Raw genomic sequence first — 16,865 nt, 5'->3', positions numbered from 1 at the left:
TAAGGAGTATCACAGTTTCATCCTTTAGCTTTAATGAAACTAATCCAATCCCAATGATTTGACAAACCTCATTGTTTCCCATGTACACTAACTCTCCATTGGCTTCTCTATAGGTGTTGAACCAAGGCTTGAAAGGTGTCATGTTGCAGGTGCATCCCGAGTCTAGTATCCAATCATGTTTCCCCAAAGGACTCACCAAATTAACTTGATCTTGAGTAGAAGCAAGGACATCATAGTAGATGAAAGAGCCTTGGACAATAGATACTTCAGGTTGTTTGCCCTTGGCATTATTCTCCTTTTTTGGTTATTTCTTTTAAAAATGAAGCAATCTTGAATAATATGACCTTTCTTCTTGCTGTACTTGCATCTCAATTTCCGTTTAGCTTTCTTATCTTCATTTTGCCATTGTTTTCCATTCTTCTATTGGTTTGACTGAGGTTGAGTTTTAACAAACAAACCTTCTCCATAGGGCTGCTCATTTTTAGATGATTGTATTTCCATTTCTCTGGTTTTAATGGCTGAAATAATATTGTCAGTTGGGACTGAATCTCTACTATATTTCAATGCATTCTTGACTTCTCTGTAAGCTTAAGGTAGGGATTTAAGAAGTACAAATGTTTCATTTTCTTCACCCGAATTTTCTCCAAGACTTTTAAATTCTGTAACAAGTTTCTTGTACTCATCTTAGCATATAATTCTTCAAGTTTAGTCCAGATTCTGTATGATGTCTCTTCTTCAATAATTTGTCTTAGGACACCGTCACTCAGATTCAAAACGAGTGTTCCATAAGCTATGACTTCATGTCTTCCTTTTCCTGTGCAATCATTGTATCTGGAAGCTTTGATGGATCTAAGAGGATATTGAGAGCCTTTTACTGACCAAGCAAGGCTCTGATTTTTGCCTTCCACAAGGCAGAATCATCCTTATCATCGAACTTTTCAATCTCCACTTTAGCTATTGCCATCTTAGGTAAGAATCAAAATCTTGAACTTCCAAGATTTACTTTCTTGCTGATAGAATGCTCTGATACCACTTTTGTTGGGCTTTGAACTTAGGATGACCACCACCACAGGCCTAAATGAGAAACCCCTTTTGCAAGAAAGTGTGGAAGAGGCCCACTAGAAAGCTTTTGGCCCGAGTTTTGCTTAAGCAGCCATGACAAGAAGCTAATCCTTTTCCACGTGGGTGGACGAGATGGCATGCAGAGATCTTCACCTGTTTGTTCACTCTCACACGGTAAACTTCTCTCAATTCTTTCTTTCACTAACTTACAGAGAGCAAAATTTCTCTGAAAGAAAAAACTCTCTCTAATGGTTGTTATTTGTTGTAAGGAGGTGAAAGATAAGAAAGAACAAGAGAAAAGGTGATGAACGAAAGGGAGGAGAAGACACACAAGAGAGTTAACGTAGTTCAGCCACACAAAGCCTACATCCACGGGAAGAGTATTTCTTGAAAAAAAGATCACAGATGAGTACAATCCTAGTTTTTTTTTTTGCATGTATCTCTAAAGAATACTGAGAGCTCGCTTTTATAGCTAAGAGAGATCAGTTTACATTAGCTAAGAATAACATAAAACTAATATTTAAAATAAGGGGTCGTTGGATTTAGATATACATAAACAATATCATATCATTGTGGAGATAGTTGGAGGGACAAGAATTACACTAATGAATCTTGAAGATACATTGTAATGAGTTTTTTTCATGATCTTAATTGCCAGATATTTTTGGCGTTGTTAGGTCAGCCTTTTATTTTGAAATGTTTACATTACACACTTTCGTTTGTTAGGAGGTTAGATAATAGTTTTGCTATTTTCCATAACCTAAAAACATTTGACTGTTTTTTTTCAAAATGAAACTTTAAAATATGTTATTTCTCTTGTTAGCCCAAAATGTGATTCACATAAGGAAAGATAAATTTTGGGCTTCAATGAATGGCACCAACTTTTGGGTATATATTATTTAAAAAAAATTAATAACATAAACTTAAATAAACCTTTCAAATCGAACTAAACTCAATAAATCTAAATTAATTGGACTTAATACAACTTTGCTAAATTAAATTAAGATAAAATCAAAACCAATTTCATAACAAGTTTTCACTTCCAATCAAAATTATGGATAAGTGTAGGCCGGAGAAAAAGAGATTGTTCAATAGATTGGTTCTCTCAATTGTGTTTAAAGATGAGGATGATTTACTTCCTTTCCCTACTACAAAATATGACTACACTATTTTGTGTTTGAATGTTTTTAGGTTGAGGTTGTTTCCTCCTACTTTTATTTTAAGTGGTCCTAAATAGAATAAAGCATATAATTAAGGAGTGAATCTTGTGGCCCCAAGAGCATATGAAAACTGCAAAGAAAATTCCATATACTTTGTTATGTATGTATAGGGCTACTACATAAAGCTTATATTATAAAGAGTAAATTCAAAAGTATATAAAAATATTGTTTATATAATAATATAACCATAGATAGGCCATATGTACAAATGAACATAAGAATCATGGCAAGTTGTTGCAAGGATTGAACTATGACCAAAGTAAAATCAAGTTTCATTGAAAGCCAATCAAAATAATCAAAATGGGCAAAAGTAATTTATTCATGATGATGAAGAAGTTTAGTGGAGTTCGTCAAACCAAGTTAGAGATTTACTTATTTTTAAGTGGGTGGAAAATCCAAGTGAATATTGGATGAGGCATTGCTTAGATCAACTTTGGTAAATTATAAAAGGAATATAATGTCATTATAGTTTATGTATTTTTAATAAGTTTTAAATTTAATTTCTACTTGAGTATTTCTATAATAAATTTAAAATTAAAGGGCGAAGAGGTTTTATTGTTTGGAAGTAAACAAATTAGGGAGGACCCATCAAAAGAAAGGATGAGCTTCCCTCAGCCACGTGACCTCCATGTGCCTTTTGGCTTAGTTTCATTAACAAAGCCCCACAGCCGTTCATCAAATATCTTCCCTTTCCCACATGACATCCGTCCTTATCAACAAAATATTGTCTCATTAATTATGAGTTTCTAAAAAGATGTTTTTAATTCTTGGGATTTGAAATTCGAGATATGATTTTAAGCATTCGTTTAGATTGACTCGAGAGAAAAATATTTTTTAAAAAAATCATTTTTATTTAGATATTTTTTATTAAAAAAAATTAATTAAAATATATTTCACATTATTTCAAATAGTTGCCAAACACTCTACTTTTTAAACACACCATAAATTGATCACTTTGTTTGAAACGAGATGGATTTGAAATGAATGTATTTAAAATCAAGTAGGAGAATTCAAAAAATCTAATGAACCCAACCCAACCCGCGCGGTTTGAGTTTCGTTGGGTTCAAATAAATTAAAATTTTATGGATTGGTTCAAGGGTTCACATAATATAAACAAAACCAACCCGAATTTATTATTACCTTTAAAATATGTCTTTTTATTACTTATAATACAATTATTTATACATATATTGATTTTAATTTTATTTAATTTCAATACTTTTTTAATAATTTATTTTTCAACAACTCTTAAAAGTAGTTTCTTTGTACTTTAGAAAGAAAATTTTTACTATTTAAATTGAAATTTAGTTATTAATCTTAATTCAATATATGAAAATAATTAAATAAGATTTTTACTTGTGCTTCTTTTTAGAATAAAATTTTAAACAAATGACCCGATCAACCCGAACCAACCCAACTCAAATGTTTTATGGTTGGGTTGGGTTCATTTTTTAATAAGGATTATTTAGGTTGAAGAAATTTATAACCCGAACAATTGGATTGGATCTAAAAAGTTTTTCAACCCAATCCAACTCAACCCATGAACACTCCTAAGATCAAGTGTTTGAATGGTTAGTGAAAAAGAAAAGAAAATTAAGAATTTGCTAATATAGACTTTTAACTATAATATCTTAATTGAAAATTAGAATCTGACAAGGTTAATTACAAAATTTATTTTCAATTCCTATGAAATCCTACAAAATCCGAGCATTCTTTCTTCTCAAAAAACCTTTTTTTTAAGTAAAAACGAGATTTGAAGTCATTTCTAATTTTAAAATCGTCCTATTATAAGAAACAACAAAATTTATTTGAAAATCTATCATGAACTAAAATTCCTCAAAATCATGAAGTTTTAAATACGTCATTAGACTATTAAATAAGAAATTAATAATTGATGATTTCTTTCAAGTTTAAAAAGCTTGAAAATATAGTTTAATATTTAAAGTGATATAAATTTCAAAAACCAAAAGATCATCGAATAGAATCATTGTTATTCAAGTTTTGGAACATTCAAGACTTGTAAACTTGAGGAAGTAATAGCCCTCAGAACTTTTTGACTTCCTTTATCCTTATCTGATTTTTGTCTTCTCACTTCACAGGCCATTTTATTTTTATTTTTTTTTCATTAGATAAAATCTCTTGATTTTTTTCTTTTTTCTTTTTTTAATTTCCATGAGTAGATGCTTACCAAAACCTTGCAATTGATGAACCTTACAAGTTACACATTGTATAAACTCTTGTAGCAAAATAATGTTTCAAAAGGCATGGAATCATCTTTAAGAAAGTAATTTGCATGTCACAATCACATAATAAATTTATCTTCTTTCTATTTATTTCTTAAAAGTTAGACAGCGGAGAGAATTTAACTTTTAAATGACCAAAAAAAAAAAATAATCAAAATTTAGTTTCTTTTATAGTTCAATTACCTATCAAATGTCAATCTCTTGGTCGAGAATATATGATGTCCTAATCAATTGAGCTATACTCAAATTTACCATTAAACTTTGTCAACTAAGTCATTATTATCCCATTATATACTTCTATTACAAAAATTCCAGCTATCTTCGTTGGCATGTTAACTTTACCAATATTATCATTATTGATCTTATATTTCCACATGTTTTTCATATACAATTTTAGATTTGAAAAGAAGATTCTAGATCATCCTTTCCCCCTTAAATTACGTTGAGAAAGTTGATTAAAAAACTCATTCTCAAGGTCCAAAGTAAAATTTACCCTACTTTTGTAAACTTAAGAATTTTGGCCTTTCGTTATCTCATCCATCTGCAATTTTACAAAATTACTCTTATTTCTTCTTCTTCTTCTTCCTCTAGTATTCTTTTTCTCCGGTGTGACCAACATCAACAAGACCACCACCAGCTCCGATGAATCTATACGAGCAGCTCCGATCGTCATTGTCTTCTTCTTCTCTCCCTCTTTTCAAATTACATTGCAGAACAAGACCAAAGAGCGAGATTGTGAGAGAAAGGGAGAGAAGAGAGCAATCTGTGAGAGGAAAGGGACTGCAAGAGCAAGAACGCCCATTCCATGTGTACAAATTTCATTTTTGATAATTTCACAGAATTTGACGTTAGAACATGGTTAAAAAAAAACAAAAAACAAAAAACAAAGTGGGACAAATCTCATTTTTTTCCCAAAATTTAGATCATCCATCCAATAAACTCAATTGCCTCTCACAATTTTGCTACAAAATAAAGTAAAAAAGTGTTACCATTTATTTTAAATCTTAAAATTTATAGAACTTAAACTGCCCTTCTATGGAAAATTTCACTTCAATGTCTAATAGTTAAATTAAGGAGGACAATCAGTGAGTATGACTCTCCAAGCTCGTTCGATTCATACCACTTGTTTTTGTTTGTTTGTTTTTGTTTTTCTTTATTTTTTAGACAAGGAAAATTTTACTGATTAGAACTAACAAGTCCATGGGCAACAACAGAACAATCAAGTTTGTAAGCCTCTAACAACCGAACCAACTAGGAAAGTCAATATATAATGCACAAATGAATTAGCACACCGAAGAATTGATACAACTTTGTTCAATGTAAACACATCACAAAGAAAGTTGCATAGCACCATAAATTTAACTATTTTATACAACTTTTATATTCTCCAATGAAGTAATAGTTAACTCACTTCTAAGATAATCAGTTACATCATCCCTTTTTCCTTTTAATAATGACAAGTAAGAATTCTTCCATCTATTGAGAACCTTTAATTTGAAGAAAGTGAAGCCAAACCTACCATATTGTAAATATTTTGGTCTACATTAGCATTATCTATAAGTTTTGTTAACATATTCATCTCTCTTTCTTTTTAATTAATTTTTTTTAAGGATGTTGTTGCTTTTATTTGATCACTTACCATATAAAGTAAGTAAAAGACTAAATTTGACTATTTGAAAGATGTACAACTACAACTATAATTGGAATGAACCCAAAATACAAGAACCAAAGTACTATGTCAATTAAGGCCATTACTGACTAAAGTGAGGGAAGGAAAGGCATTGTAAACTTAAAAAACCATATGAACCAACCTAGGACATCAAATCTTACCCAGACAAAGCTTTTGGCTGGAGCATTTGCCACTGGTTCAAAACCAAAGTGACAGCTTACTTTAACTTTTGAAGCTGAAAGAAAGAAGGGGGGGAAAATGGAAGAGTAATAGAAAGATTTTGTGCTCAGAATCAGCATTTATTTATATTGTCTAATCTTTGATTAGTCAGGGATCAGGTACCATTACAGGGTAATTTTTGTCTCTGTTCATTTCTTCTCAATTAATAATGCAATCCCATTTTCTTCTAATTATTATCTAGCCCATCTCACCCTCTTTAAGCTTTATGTATAATATACCCATCTTTTGCTGTTAATTTTCTTGTCCATATTCTAATTCTACTAAAAATCTCTCTTTTACTTCTATTCAAATACCCCCACCTCCCCTCTATAATCTTCTTCCTCCTCTCTTGTTTGGCCACCAGAAGAAAATTCTTTCTGGGAGTTCTCAGTTTCTAACAGGGGGCTTGGGTTTTCAGTTCTTTTGATGTTTTATCCTGGTTTCTCTCAGAAGGTCCGCCATGGGAAACCAAGCTTTTTGCAGCCATGGATACTATTCTTTGACCTTCTCTTGTATTTTAGTTTCTTGAGTGAGTAGTAAGATGCTTTGAAACTTCTTTAGAATCCTAAAAGCTGTTTGATTTAACTCTCAAAGAATCATCATTAATCGTCCTTTCTAGTCGAAGGCAGATCAGGAAGAATCAAAGCAAAGCCCCTTTTTTACAATTGAGCTTTGATTAAGGTCCGGAGAAGAAAGAGCTAGAAGGTGGGAACAGAGAACACAAGGATTTGATTGGTACATGAGCGGATATGAATTGTCTACTTTCAATCTCGCTTGTGATCACTCTTCAAAGAATTATAGGGTTCTGAATTATCAAGTTTCACTGTGGAATTTCATCAAACAGGTTCAAGATCTAAAAGTAAAATTACCTGACAGAATCAGTCCTGTTGTTGTTTTGAAGTAATTAGCATCTCCTATGACGATGGAGTCCAATCATCACCGTCCCCGTCCCCACCGCCTCCTCCTCGACGCCGACACCACGGCGGCGCCGTCCAATGGAAGCAGAACGCGAAATTCATATAGCAACGAAGCCAATTTCGACACGAACATGGTGATAATTCTTGCTGCGTTACTCTGCGCCCTGATTTTCGCTTTAGGACTGAATTCGATTGTCCGTTGCGCACTTCGCTGTAGCCGGCGGTTCGCCTTCGAGACAGGCGGCGGCACAGCCTCGCGCCTCGCCGCTACAGGGCTGAAGAAAAGCGCATTACGCCAAATTCCAGTCGCCGTATACGGGTCGGAATCGGGTCTAAAGATACGAGAAACGGATTGCCCTATTTGCCTCGGAGATTTCATCGCCGGTGAGAAAATCAAAGTACTCCCCAAATGTAACCATGGATTTCACGTTCGATGTATCGATACCTGGTTGGCTTCCCACTCGTCGTGTCCGACATGTCGTCAATCACTGCTCGAACAACAGTCGGCTTCTGAATCGGCGGAAGCTGAAGCCGGTAACCCACCCGCCGGAAATTCATCGGCTAGCGGCCAAGGTGAGATCTCGATAACCGTAGATGAAATTACCTGATTTCAAGGGTTTACATTTTGTTTTCATTTGCACATAAATATTCTTTATTTGTTAGCAGTTTTTATTAGTAATAATCTGGATTATACACTAATTAATATAATTAGTTGTTGAATTACAAATTATGTATGATAAATAACCGCTTAATTTGCAAATTTTGAGAAATTTAGAGCGGTTTGGCAGAGAATTCATATTTTATTTTATACTGTTACCAAATTTGTGTTTTCAAATATAAAAAAATGAGCCAACTTATTTAAGAATGTAGCAAAATGTCATTTTTTATTAGTGATAGATACTCATAAATATCTATTAGTTAGTGATAAACAATGACATTTTTTGCTATATTTAAAAATATTTCTAGTAGTTTTGTCATTTAAAATAATTATCTTAAACTTCATTTCATTTTTTAAAAATTTATAATATGTATTATGTAATGTATTACAAAATAATAATTATATAATTTTCAACGTAAATCATATTCATAATTAAATTAATAATAATTTATTGTCAATTAAATATTAGTGAGTGACTGCAATTAGTTTTTATGATTTGTGAATATATAGTATCAATATTTTAAACCATTGTTTAAATTAAAATCCAACTTCTGAATCTACTAGCATGAAATACAACATCATTTTCATTAAATTTATTGTTTACAAATTCTCTACAAGTCTTTAGATTCAACTTTTTGTACAATAAATATGTAAATAAAGATTTCAATCTCCGACTCGAGCAAGAACAAATGTGATTGTGAAAATTTATTTAATATGCTATTTAGAATTATTTAAGTATATTTTCATCTCTTTCGTTAACTTAAACATATAATTAGTAAATTTATTAGTGACATTTTTATGCCATGGTAACTTTAAATATCATCCCATTATAGATAAATGTTTTGACATTGATGATCGTTGTCGAGTTGCTTCACCAACAAGGCATACTTAATACTTGCACATGTATTTAATAGTTATGGTGGTTGGTTTTTGTTTGGATTTTATTTAAATAACGTTTAATATTGAGATCAATTAAAAAAATCAAAATAAACTGAAAAATATTTCATGTTAATAAATTAAAGTTTATCATAACGATACTATATGACTTGTCATGGTCGTTAGTACACATGGGCATATTATAGATTAAAGTTCATATTATTTTTATTTAAATTGCAACCAAATCTAACCATTAAATACATTTTCAATAGACTAGGTATTATTTTAATTCATAAAGTTTAATATGTGGTTGTTCAATTAAAGTATATATAGATGTATATTTGTTATCTAGTTTTACTCAACAAAAGTTATCTTATTTAAAAAAAAAAAAAAGGAATTTTATTTTCAAGAAAATTAGACTATGGATTAAGAAAAGATCATTTGGATTCTGTGGGCAATAAAAAATAATAAATGGAGAACACATGGGTTTTTTGTCCTTGAAAGTCAAAATTCATAATCTTGTGTTGATTAATTTAAATATTTACCATATTTTAATGGGACAAGCTATTTTATCATTTTTAAAATTAATAGCTTCCGTAATAAAATTTAAAATTTAACTAATCGGATTATATTTAAGTTGATATATAGACTTAAACATCCGATATATATGATGAATGATAATTGGATTATGTTTAGACTCGGTCGATCAAAAGATATAATGAAAATTTTTAAATTGATTTAAGATATGATACGTTGTTATCAAATAAACTTGATTAGTACACATAATTAAAATAGAATAGGGTTATACAATTAATTGAATTTAATGTGGTTTGGTGAGTAGAAATGTGTCTTTTATAAGATATAATTTAATAAATGGGATACCATTGAATGATGGATTTTATTTGAGAAAGGCAATTCCACCCATATACTTCTTTCTCTTTCTCTTAACCAAAGGAGAAAGGCAAACTACCAAATTAAAGGAACTTAAAATCAATATCTTTCCATGCATTTTTTGGTTTTTTTGTTATTTCTAGTGCTCATTGGCAGACCAATTACCAAACATTTATTTTAGTCATTATCATTAGATTAATAATTATTTAACAAAATACTAATATAAACATGTATTTTTATATATTTATGGAAGGGATGATTTTTACGAAGAGAGAATCTTTATATTTTCATTTTACTTTTACGGTTTTTTAATAATTCATACTTTTTTCTTACAATTATTCAAATCGAAGTCAGTCATCTTTTCATAGATGGATATGATCTAGACTATAAAAATAAAACTAATCAAATGGTGGAGATGTATTGAAAGAACAATCATATTCAGGTTGGAGTGGTTTACACAACAAATTGGTATATTCTTTTGTGTATAAGTATGATCTAATCTATAGATAGATATTAAACATCACAATCTAAAAGTGGAGATATGTTTGAGCAGACACTACTGTTCTTTGTCCCATTACAGCTATTCGGGTTGAAGTGTATATCTTTTCATGTGTGGAATGTGATATAGATAATAGAAATGAAAAATTCACGACATCTAATAATAGAGCTATGTTTGAACCTGCGCCTTTTACCTTTAAAATTTTCATAAATTCTTATTTTGTCTCTTTTGGGTAAAACAATATAAATAATTATTTCATTAATTACAATATTTAAATTTTCTTATGTACTAAAATAAAGCTGTAAATTTCACAAACATCATACGTGTTATCGACTCATATAAATAAATATTTGAAGTCACATGTACAATATTTGATCATAAGTTTTGTAAGTATTTGATAAATCAACTTGTAATTTTTGTAATTACTGTGATATGTATAAACAAAAAAATGGTGATATATCAATGGGAAAATTGAGATGAATATAAATTTTTATAATTATGTGTGAAAATGTCAATATTTTCTTAAGAGAATCATTATTGTCATTCTCTTCATGGAATGTGACAAAGCCAATCAACCAAAAAAAGTACATCACAATGCCTGTACTCATGTACCACAAGTTAATTATAATTTTCTCCCTCTTAAAAAATAAAGTTTATATAACTGATTAAAATTGTGACCATACAAAAATATATCAATTTTCTAAATTTATAGTACAAAACATTTCGAATATAATTATAAAAACGATATGCTTGATTCTAAAAAATGATTCAAAAGACAAATCATTGTTGTTGATGAATCTTGCAAAGAGAATTTTTTGTTCTTTTTATTTTTTATTTTTCCTAATGTTATTCCTTTCTTCTATTAATCACTTGGATTGAATTTGAGGAATATTTTTTTAAAAAAAGGTTTTAAAAGTATTAAATTAATTAAATAAGTGATGTGATTTTTAATTTAGGGATAAATTCAATGTAATGAATATAGAATTAATCTTCAATATTTAAGTGGGAAATTAGGGGGATAATTTGGCTGAGAATTGTTGGGGAAAAAAATACTGTTCACTTATTGAAAATGAAACTTAACAAACTAAATGAGACATCTCTTTGAAGGGAAGCAAAAAAAATCTTTCCAAAAAAGGTGATAATGTGACTCTTAATCATAGCCATTATTTTTTTTTTTCACGTGGGTCGAGTAAAGAGCAAATTAAAGAAGTAATTGATTATACAAATCTTTATTTTCATCTTAAAACCTAATTTCATGTTTAGAATTGTTCAGATTTTGAAAAGTTATTGGAATTGAAAATTTTCATATTGGTTAAATTGAAGAATGAGGATGGACTCCAAGTCTATAAAAAGAGTATGGTCTTAATTTTTAGTCGCCCAGTTAGAAACATTTTAAACTTAGTATGCTAACTCTAATTAAATTTCTTTTATATTCTCTAGTTTGAGAGTTGAAAAAGGTGTGTGTAGTCAAAAACTTTAAAGGTGACTGGTTTAAAGGAGTGTTATCGTAATTGAGGTTGGGAGAGAATTATTTGGTGCGATTGTAACAAATTTTTACATATTGTTTTTTTTTTGGTTTGTGGTTTTTTTTTCAAGTTTGGAGATTTCCATGTAATTTTAATTTCTATGTTATTTCCTGTTTTCTTCTTGCGGTGACAAGAAAATACAATAGTGTGAATAGTGTGGGTTGTTTACCATTTGTTAATTTGCTAGGAAGAGAAGCAGATATGTCAAACTCAATCGGTATACTCAATGCTCGATGGCATGCTCGGAAGATAAGCAGATATGCCAAACTCAACCGGCATAATCGATGCTCGATGACATACTCGATGCTTGATGGCATGCTCGATGGTACTCGGCGCTTGATGGTACTCAATGGTTTTTTGTTCGATTCAGCCCAATTTTGAGCAATGGAGGTCCGGTTCGGGTCCAGATTCAGGGCGATTCAAGCGATCCAAAAGTGTTTTAGATCCAGTTTTGGTTATTATTGTAATAATTAGACCTTTGTTTGTTTGAGAATGTCAAAACTAAACCATATCAGTTTCTGTTTAATTATTTATTCATGTAGTGTATGTTATAATTAAATAAATCTTGTATGTGCATATAATATGTCATATAGATTTAAAATCCCACCATAGGAAGCATGTTACATGCATTGAAAGTATATTATAAGGTGCTATAATATATAACATGCATGTTTAAGGTTTCAGATGTTTTAATATAAGTGTTATATTAAATCATGAGATATCTGATGTATGTTATGGATGTACACCATGTCTAAAGTTTTATAAGTTGTTATAAAGTTGGGTTAGACATTTAAAACCCATAACAAATAAGTTGCATGCTCACGTAGGTTAATCCTGTCTAAGGCTGGAGGTATTTAAGTTGACGGTCTACGGAACACCTCCTACCTGGGTATTATGGCCGAATAATTGAGCGTTGTTAACTAGTTTTATGAGCAAGGCGTGAGTGATTTGAGGTTTTAAAACTGATTCATCACCTAGACATCGTAGGTTAAATCTGAATATAAACATTATACTTGGATAAACATCTAAACTTATGTTGTTTAATTAGCCAGAACAAACCTGAGTAAAGATATACCCAAATAAATGTTAAGACACTTCAGTGGGAGTTTAATAGCATATATGATATGTTATTAGAACACTTTAGTGGAAATTTAATAAACGCTTCAGTGGGAGATTAATAACATATGTGATATGTTATTTTTAGCTCTTACGTCCCTAAAAGTTCACAATCGAGATTCATGTTTCGCTTCGTGTCACCCTGGGAGTGACCTCCATTCAGAAAGTGTTTACATAAATCAAGATTATGGTGAATAGGGGAAGTTGTTCACAGTAAAATCAAAAGTGATTTTTAAAGGAAATCGGATATGAAGATTTCCATGAGTAGTGGAATGATCGTTTCAAATTACATTTGTATTTGAACATAAACAATTCCAGTCACAAATAGAAACTAACTGGTCATGCATAATACGAAATTACAACATGCTTTCAATAAGATCAAGGGATAAAGTATCATACCTTTGAAGACTCATGTTCAAACTCCCTCGATCACGAACACTTGTTTCGGCTCCAAGCTAGCAACACATGAACGATCGAACATAGCACAATCAACAGCGAACTCGAACACAACGATCTCCAAGATCACGAACACTGCGAACAACCTCCAAAAACCTTGACTTAGTCGAGTTGAGTACGACACCACCACAATGGCTACCTTGGTATTCTCGGTGTGAGAATCCAGAAATGTGGGCTTTGTGTGGACTTGGTTAGATGAAGAGACTGGAGGAATAAAAATCGTGTAAACAATTGAGGAAGTGGGAGATGACAAGGTCTATCGTATAGATGAATGCCCAATCATTTAACAAATGCTTCGCGATCGTTTAGCTAATGGCCAGCTGAGTGAACTATCGTGTAGTGTCACTCCATGATCGTTTAGTCTCTTTTCAGCTATCATTTAGTGAATCTTATTCACTTTACAACGATTCCGTGAGTTTTTTTTTTCAAGAATAAAAAATCTCAAATTTTAATCATCCTAAATTTAGGAAAACATTTTTCCTTTTATCTCACGGTTACCATGAAAACTACCAATAACTTCCCACTCAGTTGGTTATTAGAGAAAAATAAATAATTATCAAATAATTAATATTATTATAAATATATATGATAACCAACTTACCATACTATATTTATAACCTATAGTTTTAATATTTCATCTCGTGAAACATATAAACCATAGTTCTTTTTCTATTCTATGGCACTTAATGTAAATCTCATTTACATTAATCCTCCACTTGATGTATCTCATACATCACACCGATCATATCATATATAATCGAAATTCCTCTTGTCAATTTGAACATTTCAAACCAGCACCAAGAACTGATTTTCAACTTGAATCCATTGAGCTACCAATGGGACCTTATGGACTTGTAGATCGAAGCTCCAACGGTACGTAAATAACTTACTAAACTTTTTAGTACGGGATCTACCATCCGTTAACAACTACCAGACACTCCACTAAAGACTGACAGTTGAACTCTCCTTACCACAGATATATTATATGTCCATATCAACCAATCAATAGTGTGATAACCCTTCACAGATCACTCGTAAGTACAGTTGGGCCAATAACCGTATACCTTTATAGTTACATCTAACTCCTTAAGTACCATTGATCTCTCAAATGAACATAAGTCATAATCCTACTATGATTAAGTCCTCTCTTCCAAAGAGAAGCTGTGGCTACTATGTTCAAGATTTGGAATCAGCCCTTAAGGGAGCAATCTATCTACTTACCCTTGCTTTGAGGAAGGAGTGAATTCCATCTTTTGTAACCGAGTTCCCAGCTCCCAAATCAGACAAATCCTAAAAAAGGTAGGCATGTTGAGTTGGCAATCTGGCCACTCTCACCCATACTAATCAAAGGACCGTCCTCAAAAGTAGGAGTTCCTAAAACACTCAGGATTGAGGTCATGTCACCTATGATTATTTAGGTGAGATGTAAGTCTCAAGTATCAACGACGTTATATACAGAGACTAGTCATCTCATGGCCCGGGCTTATACAAACTCTTTGTATAGGACATCCCCGCTCGCATGTCTCTACATGAGTGGTCAGGATCTACCATCTGTAGTAGTTCACAACACTTGCAAACCTCTACAAAGTGGGCAGTATCTGTAGTGTCACCAGGATCAGGTATCCCATGTTAATCCTTATACTACAGACCTTTTTAGGTTATCACTTAAGGCATGATCCACTTGTATATCTCAGATACATGATTAAGTTTACATACAATAACCATGGAGTTTTGTTTATTGGATATGAGTAAATGTCAAATAAAATAACTCTTATTTTATTCATAACAATGTGTACAATTTACAAACTACGAGACTCTAGGAGAATTAGGGCACCAATCCCAACAATGTTTTGATTTTGATTCTCACATCTTAAGAATTTCACACCGTGAGATTCATGCGACACTTCGTGTCACTCTGGGCGTGACCTCCATTCGAAAAGTGTTTGCATAAGTTAATATCAAGGTGAATGAGGGGAAGTTGTTCAATGTAAAATCAAATATATGATATATTGATTTCAACTCTCACGTCCCTAGAAAGTTTACACCGAGAGATTCATATGATGCTTCGTGTCACCCTGGGAATGACCTCCATTCAGAAAGTGTTTGTATGGGTCAAGATCAAGGTGGATGAGAGAAGTAGTTTATAGTAAGTGGGTGAAAGATATGTGTCAACACATCATGCAGTGTCTTCCGTGGGTTTTGAAGGAACTCTATGAAGAGAACCTTGAACGGAAACGGATGGACCAAATTCCTTTAATTATTGAATACAAAGTTTACAGTAAACATACAAATAGATATGCATTTAAATTAAATTACAGCATGCTATTCAAGAAAAACGATTTCAAAAATTTCACCTTTGAAGACCTTTTTCTTCATGAATCCTCCCTCGAACAGTCACGTACAACTTAAAGACCTTCTTCAAGAATTTATCTCAAACCAAAACCCGAAAACTATCACAGTGTCACCTTGGTATTCTCAGGGTGAGAACCCAGGAGTGGTGGCCTCTGACTATTTTGGTTTAGAGGGAAAGTTTAAGTGGAGGAAGAAGATTGAGAGCTTTACACATGAACACTCAAAGATACAAAACCTTTCTGTAAACTTTCTCAATCATTTAACACCAACATAGAAGAAGAAAAAGTTAACGATTTTCTTTTATTCTTCTTACCATAAAGAATAACCACCCCACTAAAGGGGGTGGAGAGAAAAGATGGAGAAGGGAGTTGTAACTCTCTTCCTTATTATTCAAATAATAATAATAATATAAATATAAATATGATAACTAACTTATCATATTATATATATATATATTATATTATATCAAACATAACATATAACCTATAGTTTTAATATTGTATCATATACAAATATAAACTTATAAGTTTTTTCTCTATAATATGAAATTTATATAAATCTCAATTTATATTAAATTTAAAACAATATGAATCATTCATTAGAAAAATATTTAATCTTCATTTCAAATATTTATTTCCTCCATTTAAGCTATATAGTATCAAATATATTATGACAATTATATCATATATAATTGAAATAATTTTAATTTATCATATATAATTAATCCCTCTATTAATCTTTGAACAATTTCTTATCCAAAAAACTATTCTAACTAATCCTTTTGAGCTACCAAAGGGACTCATAGACCTATAGCTGAAGCTCTATAGTATAATGAATAATTAATTAAACTCTTTAATTACATTATTCAACCATATTATATAATGTCAAGTTACTTCTACTTAAAAACCGATCAGTTACACTCTTCGTACTACCAAATATATTTATGTGTCTAATATGGATATAACCAATCAACCAGTACGAATGACCCTTCCACAAATTGCTCCGTAAGATTACAACCTAGGTTAAATACTATTTTTGCCTCTGTAATTACATCTAAATCTTAAAGTACCACTGATCCTTAATGATCTTGATCATATCCTACTTGAAAGAACTCTTATCAAAGAGTACCCTCTAGAGATGGAAGAAGATCGTTCCAAACTC

General features: G+C 31.3%; 1 protein-coding gene across 1 annotated transcript; it reads left to right on the top strand.

Moving 5' to 3' along the window:
* Nucleotides 1-4,889: 4,889 nt before the first annotated feature.
* LOC120075828 (RING-H2 finger protein ATL74-like) lies at nt 4,890-12,296 on the top strand. The gene is made up of 2 exons (XM_039029516.1): nt 4,890-7,903; nt 11,968-12,296. The coding sequence occupies exons 1-2, from the start codon at nt 7,330-7,332 to the stop codon at nt 12,159-12,161; spliced, it is 768 nt and encodes a 255-aa protein (XP_038885444.1). The 5' UTR covers nt 4,890-7,329; the 3' UTR covers nt 12,162-12,296.
* The last annotated feature ends 4,569 nt before the right edge of the window (nt 12,297-16,865 follow it).

Source organism: Benincasa hispida, chromosome 4, assembly GCF_009727055.1.
Source record: "Benincasa hispida cultivar B227 chromosome 4, ASM972705v1, whole genome shotgun sequence".
In the NCBI taxonomy this organism is placed as follows: domain Eukaryota; kingdom Viridiplantae; phylum Streptophyta; class Magnoliopsida; order Cucurbitales; family Cucurbitaceae; genus Benincasa; species Benincasa hispida.
Note: the sequence above shows the minus strand (reverse complement) of the source record. Positions and strands in the feature narration are given on the sequence as shown.

What these genes read in the sequence shown, in the direction of transcription:
- LOC120075828 (XM_039029516.1), top strand. Translation starts at nt 7,330, where the DNA reads ATGACGATGGAGTCCAATCATCACCGTCCCCGTCCCCACCGCCTCCTC. An exon ending in TTCATCGGCTAGCGGCCAAG is followed by an intron (nt 7,904 to 11,967) that starts GTGAGATCTCGA and finishes TTAATTTGCTAG; the next exon opens with GAAGAGAAGCAGATATGTCA.